The sequence below is a fragment of the Morus notabilis genome, unplaced genomic scaffold (genome assembly GCF_000414095.1).
Source record: "Morus notabilis unplaced genomic scaffold, ASM41409v2 Scaffold1358, whole genome shotgun sequence".
Classification (NCBI taxonomy): domain Eukaryota; kingdom Viridiplantae; phylum Streptophyta; class Magnoliopsida; order Rosales; family Moraceae; genus Morus; species Morus notabilis.
In genome coordinates, this window is record NW_010363904.1 from 26,454 (window position 1) to 36,816 (window position 10,363).

At 32.5% G+C, this 10,363-nt stretch overlaps 1 protein-coding gene across 1 annotated transcript in view; it reads left to right on the plus strand.

Moving 5' to 3' along the window:
* Positions 1-7,665: 7,665 nt before the first annotated feature.
* Positions 7,666-10,363, plus strand: part of LOC21386510 (disease resistance protein RML1B) — a 5,147-nt gene continuing 2,449 nt past the window's right edge. The window contains exons 1-3 of the mRNA XM_024170165.1: positions 7,666-7,744; positions 8,540-9,076; positions 9,342-10,359. Coding sequence (XP_024025933.1) covers positions 8,580-9,076; positions 9,342-10,359 — 1,515 coding nt within the window. The 5' untranslated portion in view covers positions 7,666-7,744; positions 8,540-8,579. The remainder of the gene's footprint in view (positions 7,745-8,539; positions 9,077-9,341; positions 10,360-10,363) is intronic.

Genomic DNA, 10,363 nt, shown 5'->3' on the forward strand with positions numbered 1-10,363 from the left:
CAATAAAATTTTTATTTTTTGTCTTCATATAAGCTAGCGAAGTGAAACGAAAAAACATCTTCTCGGGAGAAAATCTTTCTTTCACTTTGCGAGAAAAAAAAAACCGATACCTGGACATAGACATAGAGAATTGATCCTAATGGGTATCCCGTCATTTTTACTATGGAACGCAACCAGGAGTACGATCAAATTTACCTCTGCATTTCACAGCTTTCTTTTTATTTTTTTTGCCGTTGCAATCATATTTGTTACCTTTGCCATCATAGCAAGGTACATTATTCCCTTTTTCAGCGCCTTTAGTAGGAGGTTTTTGACCAGCGGTCCCAAGCACTCGGGCAACGTGGGAGCTGTACTCCATCAACCACTCCAACTCCAAATCCTCCGCAATGAGACATGCCTCCTCTCGGCCACTAATGCAACCATAGGTGACGTTGCTCCTCACAAGAACCACTGCTCCACCGCAGTTTGCATTGATCAGGATTACGGTCGCCACGAGCATCATCGTGGCCATCATTACTGCCGGAGAATGACGTAATCCTCGCCTGCTTTTGTAAACTGCCATAATATCTAGCTAGGTTATTTTTCCTCCAAACTCTACTGGCAATTACTCAGAGCTGTAGACAACTTATAGTGAGAGGAAAAGAGTGATGAGTGGAAAAAAAGCACTTGAACAAGACCAAAGTAAATAATAAACAATTCATACTGATAATGTTAATAATTTATAAAGATGCATTACACAGTTGTTCGTCCACTGCAAAATATGCCGCACTACATCACTACTTTGTTCCTTTAATTAGTATGTTGATTTTTCTTTTGCTTTTGAAAACAATTTAAAATTGATGTTCTCTTTTAGAGGGGAAAAGAAACCAATTTTGAGAAGCCAGCACAAAAGCTGTTCAACGCCACTATACTTCCTTCTTATGGACGGAGCTAGGTACTATTGAGAGGGGGCGGAAGACCCCACTCACATTTTCTATTATTTTTAAAGGTGGTATGTTTTGAGAAAAATAGCTGATCTATATGGTTGGACTTCAAAGTCATCTAGGTAATCATAATCTAATTATTTTTAAGTTTACAATCTCCTGAAAAGTACATAATATTTTTTATAGAGATATATAAACCTAATTGACTCTTATCTAAAGCACCCTTTCAGTGATTTATGCATCTTTCAACATTTAAAAATTATATCATCAGTATGAAAGATATTAGGTAATCGATTTCTTAACTACTTATTTCCGCATTATTCATACGTGATACGTTTATACTAATCGCTATCTTTGTATTATGTTTGTACATTTACATGATGGCAGGTCTGAGGCCAAATTAGTTGATACAATTGTTGATGCTGTAATTAAGAAACTCAGGGATATTTCTACGCCAAGGGATGATTTGAAGGGCTTGATTGGAGTTATTAAGCGGATTGAGAAAATGGAATCGTTGTTACACATTGGTTCATTAAATGTTGGTCCTGTGGGCATTTGGGGCATTGGTGGCATAGGTAAAACAACTCTTGCGCGTGCTGCATTCAATCGGTTATCTTCTCAGTTTGAAGCTTGCAGTTTTCTCGAAAATCTTCGAGAACAATGGTTACGGGAGGATGGACCAAACCTGTTAAAAAATAAACTTTTCTCGGAATTGATGGAAGGTGAAAGTTTCCTACCATTTACAAAGGAAAGGCTTCGTGAAAAAAGGGTGCTCGTTGTCTTTGATGATGTTGATGACGCAGAGCAATTCGAACAGTTAGTTGGTGATTGGTTTGGTCCTGAAAGTAAAATTATTGTAGCAAGTAGAGATCAACAAGTTCTCCGAGCAATTCGAACGTATGCTTTGGTTTTTAAGTTACTTTTTTTTCCCCTCTGATCTTCATGGTCTCCTGTGCTGACAAGTTTTTCTTATATTTTATGCTTGTTCAGGTTCACGTTTGAGATTTAGGCAACATTTTAGTCAGCATTAGTCTTTGGCGTGTGAGATGCGCGCGTGATTCATTTAAAAATAAAGGTTATATAAACTGTTTTTCAAAAAAGGTGAAAAAAGAAAAAAAAAGAATACCTCTCACCCAAAAAAGATTCTAACTTATTTTATTGTGTTTTAAATTAGTTTTATTATGTTTTCTTTGAATTTGTTTTTTATTTAATTTGTTGTGATTTTATTTTATTTTAACTCAACACATTTTTATTTATTTTTCATTAGAATTATTCACAACATTTTCATGTAAGTAGTATCGGAAAGTTAGTGCAAGACGGTAATAAAATTGCTATAATTCATACAAATTATTTATATATATTTACCTGTGTAGCAATAAAAATTCGGCTCAAAACAGTGCCAAAAATCGGATAACAAATCACTTAAAAATAAATAAATAAATAAACGTAGTAAATAATAATAATTGGGAAAATGGTAATGATTCCAAATCATATACGTGATCTATTCAAAATAACTGATATACAAATTGTTTAAGAAAAAGAAACGAAAGGGGAAAAAGGCATAAAAGAAACGTGTTAGAGGATGTTAGCCCGAAAAACTCACGGTACGACATATGAGTTTGAGCCTTAATTATGAAACTTTTTTGTAAGTCTGTGGTGGTAACGAAGGGATTAGGCCGATAGGCGATCCTGTAGGTATGGACTTGTTTTGTTTAATTTATTTTTTAATTTAATTTGACATGATTTTATTTTATTTTAGTGAATTTGTTGGATTTAATTTGATTATTTATAGTCTTTTTATCTAAGTAGTATCAACAATTTGGCGTAAAATGGTGTTAGAACGGACAAAATCGGACTACAAATCTATTAAAAACTAGTTATTTAATAAAATAAATAATAATAATTAAAAAATAATTCGGGATTTATCATAGGCTGTTTGATCAAACAAAATTAGCAAGTACGATTTGCATGTGAAACGCATGGTATGGACATGATTTGTTTATTAATTTATCTTGTTTTTAATTTATTTTTAAATAATAAGGTGTTATTTTATTTTATTTCAGAGTATTTTTGTCAAATTTTATTTTTTTCCTAATTTTTTATAACATTTTTATTTGAATAGTACCGAAAATTTAATGCAAAACAAAGTTAAAATGGACAAAATCAGACTACAAATAACTCCATAATAAATAAATAAAAATAATAAGTAATAATTTAAAATAAAACCGGAGTATTTTTCAAGCCGTTGGATCTAAAAGTTCAACGGCCAAGATGGGCGTGTGAGTAAGACGATGTAACGACCCCTCACGGATCATCACAGTTATCTTAACTTTCAAACATTTATCTCTTAAAGAATGTGAAAAATAGTTAAGCTTAAAACACTTTATTTTGAATGGCTTAAAGAAATCATAGAATTTTTTTCTTACATATTAAAATTCATATTGTGCAAAAAAAAAAAAAAAAAAATCAAAAGTATTCTTCAAATCTAAATTACCAAAACCAAAGTTCCAAGCAATAAACAATAAAAATTAAAACGCTATTAAAACTTTAACTCTTTCATTCCATGATCGCTTCTCCTGTTTTCCTATCACGCATAGCTCGCATCCGCTCCATGATTCTCCATGGCCACATCTTACCCTTTTGATTGTCTGCAACAAGAAAAAACTTATATAAGCAGGGGCTTAGTAAGACACTTAAATCTCACAAACATAAATGAACATTTTTATTCATCAATAATAAACGTCATTATGGGAATAATTATTTTTGCACATATTTTAACATTAAAATTCATCATATATTGGGTCCGACGTTGTACCATCATAGCGCGCAAGCCACAGAAAGTAAGGGGTAGCAAATCTCATACCAACCGTGATAATAAGACCGTTCACCGGTCACCATCAAGGTGTACAACGCCATTTAAAAAACTAAAAATACATATATACATTTTTCTTCAAAACATCATCATAAGAGGATTATTAAAAACGTCATAACATCATCATAAACATCAAAATCATATATTCTCAATTATTCAATTCATATTGTAGGTGAGAGTGTACATACATAAATGTCTTACTTAACCTTTTTAAATTTTCTAACAGTGTCGTGACGAATGAGGTCATCGGGTGCTCACCTCTAAAACCGTTCATGCCATAAATCATAAATATAATAAAATTAAAAACATTAATTCATCAAATCCATCCATCATATTGAAACAACACCTAAAAAGCCAATTCCATAATTTAATAACATCATGACACCAAAAAATATCTCAATAATTACACAAATTTCCCAAATCTTACAAAAACTGACAACCTGACCTTTATCTATTTAAAAATTCATAACAAAGCATAGAAAACTCAAAATAATGTAACACTGGTGCCAAATGAAAATACACATCAAGATCTTTTCAATGACATTAAAAATGGAGTTCGTTTGGTCCCTCAAACGCTACTTTAAAATCATATCATATAAGCTAAAAAATTCCACTACAGTACACTTTGAAAATACCAAAATAAATTTATTAAGGATAAAATTAATTTCAACCATATGCATACTTTAACTAGCCCTAAGACATGTTCCTAAAACACCCAAATCACACATTCTATAAAAATTCTCATGGAAAAGCGAATTAGAAACATCAATATGACCATCAAAATTCACATATCTCGCAACTCGAATCCAAAAAAAAATAATATGCTAACTCATGTTTCTATGAAATCATAATTTATAACATAAAAAGGAAAAATGAAACAATAATATAAGAAAATAACATAATTCCTAACATGTCTCTCTAAACTTTATCAAATTATGAATACACCCAAACACCCAAAACAATAACCGGGTCATACATGATAATCTCAAAATAAAAGCGTGCAGCCATGGACATTAAAACCTCACCTAAATCACATATATAATTCCTCAATCATCAACTAAAGAAAATTATTCATCATCTTCTTAAACCAACAGCCAACACCAAAGGAAATCACCTAATAACCATGAATACTAAATTAGAGATGGAACATACCATGAAGTCTTCTTGATTGTGGCTTGGAAGAACCAAAGGTTTACAAAAAAGGGTTAGAATAATGGAGGTTTGATGGCTGGTCTTGGAGGCTCTCTGTGGCGTTTTTGAACGTGAGGGAAAGAAGAAGAAAGAGGGAGAGAGAGAAAGTGTGTGTGTAGGAGTTGAAAATGCATATTGACTCATAAATCATGTAAAATTAAAAAGGATTGACTAGGCATTAATTTGAGGATTAATTCTTTGATTAAATGACCCTTAACAGCTGAGGAAATGGCTGTCATTAGGGTGTAAAATCGTGTGGAAGACAAATAGAAGAGTTAGGTCAACTTTTAGAATTTCCGTTCTTGTTCGCGTGCAGTAACCTGGTCGGAGACTGCTGGATATCCGGATGGTATACTGGCCACATCTTCTTATTCGGATGTCCAATTTGTGCAAATGAGTAGGCATTAGAAAGCTGATGAAGCTGACTCCAAACGACCGCAAACTAAATGAAACTACAACGCTAGACAAACCCAAAACAGCCCGAACCAATGCAATTAAAATTTGATAAACATGATCTTGTTTCTCTAAGCTGTATTACTAAATTATTGTTGTTATTATTATTATTGGAGGAAAATCTTAAAAAAGAAAAGTTGTAGAAGAAACATTAATGAATTAACATGCATATTGCTGGAATGTAGATGATAAACTTACATTCCAGCAAAATCCGTAGGTACAGAAACATGGGACATAAAAGGTTACAGAAGCTCATAAACGAATTCTAATCAGAAATCAGACAAACAACAAAAATCCATGAAGAATCAAAATGTTGTGATGAACGTACATATAATTAATACCAAGAATGAAGCTAGCCATCGACTTGAGGAAGTAATGAAATTATATTGTGCCCAAGATATTACTTTTATTATGTAAAAGCTGTCTCTTGACGACAGAGGCAGCTTGATCTCGCGATAGCCGACAGGGGAGGAGAGCTCAATTAGGTGATGGGGGAGGCGAATGGATCTGGCGATGTGGGAGGAGGACTCGATCTCGCGATGAGAAATGGGAATATGATTAAAACATGTAGGCACAGTTCATTTCAATGATACGAGTTTTCAATTTCAGTTTTGATACAGTTAAAAGTTCTTACAACAAGTCACGTCTAACTTTTTTCGTTACAGTTAAAAGTTCTCATATAAAATTATATCTTAACTCAAATTGAAAACTCGAATCTACGAATTGAACGAAACCGTAATTAATCTTCAAACAAATACGCTCAAAAGGTGTTTTCCACATTGAAAAGGAATCCAACACATACAACAGAAGCGTCATGACTTGCAGATCGTGACGTAGGCCTGTTTGGCTATGTAATATGACTTCAAAACAGTTTTTTGTTTTTAAATGAAAAACGAACAAGGTGTTTAGGAAATACTTTTTAGCGACAACCTTTGTTTTTTTTTTTTTTTTTTTTTTTTTTTTTTTTTTTTTAGGAAAGAAACATCTTTTAAAAATTACAAAACCAACAAAATGTTATGTTGTTTCAAGTACTTTTAAAAATAAATTTATATAGTCATGGTTTGTTTGGATGAATGCACCCTTAATTTTTTGAATTTAGTAATTTAGTATTTTTTTTTTACAATTAGCCCTCTAACTTAAAAATCTTTGCAATTGAGGTCTAATTGGAAACGCAGTCTGTTTTTTTCATAATTTTGATCACATAACGCATACGTGAGCATCGATTGAGGATACTAAAGATTATTTCTCACCCTTAGAGATTCTCAACAAAATAATAACCCTTGAAAACTAAGAGTTGTTTATGATAGCTGATTGTGTTCATGCACATTAATTACTCTGATATCAATATAATCAAATAAGTTGGGTGAGAACTTACCTTCATTATCCTCAACAGATGCTCATGTGAGCGCCACGTGATCAGAATTGTCAAAAAAACACAGAAGCCATTTTTTTATTGGGCCTTAATTGCAAAGATTTTTAAGTGAAAGGGGTCAATTGCCAGGACAAAAAGAATAAGGACTAAATTGCTAAATTTAAAAAGTTGGGGGGTGTTTATACAAAAAAGACTATAGTCATCTATTATATATATTCAAATTATATTTTGAGTCTTCAACTTTTAAAAAATGTTATGTTGACCCCTTCATTTTTTGTTCTCGGAACAATTGTCAAACACTACATGTTCTTTGGGAATAAGTTGAAATAACATGGTAAATTACCAGTTTTAATCTAGTAGATTACATATAATTATTTTCTGGTGATTGTCTTTTTTATTTTAAGAGATTGATGACTATCACAAAAATATCAATGACACAAGGGAAAGGAAATTGAATTTTTTATGGAAGGAATGTGACAAGAAATTACCAAAAGGATGAAAAGAAAATTAAAAAATGACGTTACTTTCACAAAATAATAAAATAAGTACATAATGTTGACTGTAACAACGTGATGAGCACAATTCTTCATGCCAGATATGTCTTTAAGTACGAGTATTATATTTTTTTTCCCCTTCCACGAAAGAACATTAGTTTTGTTGGCTATTTTATTTTTCATTTCCTGCTACCTAACGGGAAATTTCTTAGAAGCTTAAAATAAGAAGGCAAGACAAATTAAATTAAGATCAAGTTGACCAAGTGCTTAGTCTTCTAATTAGCATTAACCTTTGAAATAAATAGACAGAACGTTTATTTGTGAGTATCTTATTAATCAAATGATTTCATTTTTCCCTTCCAGTTGCCGTCGATCAGATCCACAGCTTTAGACATACCCGCTCATGAGGCCACCCTCTAATTTGCAGGTTGATCTTGAGGTATGATCGCATGACTTAATTATTATTTCTCATAAGATAACTCCTTTTTTTCAAGAGTAATTAGGTAGATGACTAATAGTAATCACTTCTTAACTCTTTGTTTCTTTATTGTAATTCGTTTTTCCTCCCTCCATAAATTCAAGACAAAAAAAAAAAAAAGAAACTTCATTACTCAACAAATTGCACCAGCAGAGCTGGCACAGGTTAATCCTTATCGGTTATTAGTTATTCAGGTAACGATAATTTTTTCATAAAAAATAGTACTTATTCAATATCTTTTTTTTTTTAAGAAGAAAAGATTTCTTTTAGTGTCTCTAATCTTTATAATTTAGTAGTTTGTTTAATAGAGCGCGTAACTTCGTGGATATAGTTGTATACCGACCACACAAAAATTTTCTGTGTTCATTCTTTAATTTACACTTTTGGTAATTTAATTAATTGGATGTTAATTAAATTTAGTAAAATTCTGAAAATTTTAACAATTATCTTTTTTTTTTAACAGAAAGGATGCTTGGTTTCTTAAGAATAATAATATTAAAAAAAAGAGGTGTACTCAAAACGTTCCTAGTCCTCTCTCCTATCTTAAAAAGAAAATATTTCTGATTTTAGTTTTTTCCGTTGATAATTCTTTATATATGGTTGGTGTTGATCTTGAAAAGGTTGCAATATCTTCTTGTGAAGATCATATATATATATATATATCACCTCGGTGTTATTTATAACCATATGTTCTCCACAAACAAACTAATTATTTGGAAAACTTGACTTTTGATTTGACTATATGTGTGTGTACAGAATGAAGTGGCTTTCTGATTATTTTGGGGGGTAGAAGAATATGAGTATGGCTGCTGGTGGTTCCTCTTCTCACATCACTTTGAAGAAGATTAAATATGATGTGTTTATTAGTTTTAGAGGTGAGGATACCCGTTATAATTTTACAAGTCATCTTCATAGTGCTTTATCTCGAGAGAAAATCAAGACCTTCATAGATGAGAATGATCTCAAGATTGGAGATGAAATATCACCCACACTTTTGAAAGCAATTGAAGAATCAAAGCTTTGTCTAATTATTTTGTCGGAAGACTATGCTTCCTCTAGATGGTGCTTAGATGAACTCGCGTACATTCTCCAATGCAAGAAAACGGCTGGACAATCCGAAGTTCTAGCTGTTTTTTACAATGTTAAACCATCAGATGTAAGAAAACAACAAGGAAGTTATGCGGTTGCGTTTGCTAAACTTGAGGAACGTTTTGAGGATGAGAAATTGCAAGCGTGGAGAGACGCTTTGAGAAAAATAGCTGATCTATCTGGTTGGACTTCAAAGTCATTTAGGTAATCATAATCTAATTATTTTTAAGTTTACAATCTCCTGAATGTACATTTTATTTTTTTATAGAGATATATAAACATAATTGACTCTTATCTAAAGCACCCTTTCAGTGATTTATGCATCTTTCAACATTTAAAAATTATATCATCAGTATGAAAGATATTAGGTAATCGATTTCTTAATTACTTATTTCTGCATTATTCATACGTGATACGTTTATACTAATCGCTATCATTATATTATGTTTGTGCATTGACATGCTGGCAGGTCTGAGGACAAATTAGTTGATACAATTGTTGATTCTGTAATTAAGAAACTCAGGGATATTTCTGCGCCAAGGGATGATTTGAAGGGCTTGGTTGGAGTTATTACGCGGATTGAGACAATTGAATCGTTGTTACACATTGGTTCATTAAATGTTGGTCCTGTGGGCATTTGGGGCATTGGTGGCATAGGTAAAACAACTCTTGCGCGTGCTGTATTCAATCGGTTATCTTCTCAATTTGAAGCTTGCAGTTTTCTCGAAAATGTTCGAGAACAATGGTTACGGGCAGATGGACCAAACCTGTTAAAAAATATACTTTTCTCAGAATTGATGGAAGGTGAAAGTTTCCTACCATTTACAAAGGACAGGCTTCGTGAAAAAAGCGCGCTCGTTGTCTTTGATGATGTTGATGACGCAGAGCAATTCGAACAGTTAGTTGGTGATTGGTTTGGTCCTGAAAGTAAGATTATTGTAACGAGTAGAGATCAACAAGTTCTCCGAAATATTGAAGTCAGTGAAACGTATGAGGTTAAGGAATTAAATCATGACGATGCTCTTAAACTCTTTTCTCTGCATGCTTTTAAGGAGAAGGCTCCTACCGAAAATGAGAAAGAGTTGTCAAAAAGGGCAGTAACTTATGCTGGACGTGTTCCGTTGGCTCTCAAAGTTTTCGGCCGCCACCTTTTGTCTAAAACGACAAACGTATGGGAAAGTATATTAGACAAACTGCAAAAGTTTCCAGACAAGAAGATTCAGAGAGTGTTGAAAATTAGTTATGATGCACTAGAGGAAGTGGAGAAAGATATATTTCTTAATATTGCATGCTTCTTTAAAGGGAAGGAAAGAGATTTTGTAGAAGGAATACTAGATGGTTTTAAACTCTTTGCAACTGCAGGAATTGAAGTTCTCATTGATAAAGCACTAATAACAATTGGATTTGGGGACACCTTAGAGATGCATGATTTGTTACAAATGATGGCTTTTGAAATTGATCGCAAGAAAGGTAGAAGGTTATGGAATGCCG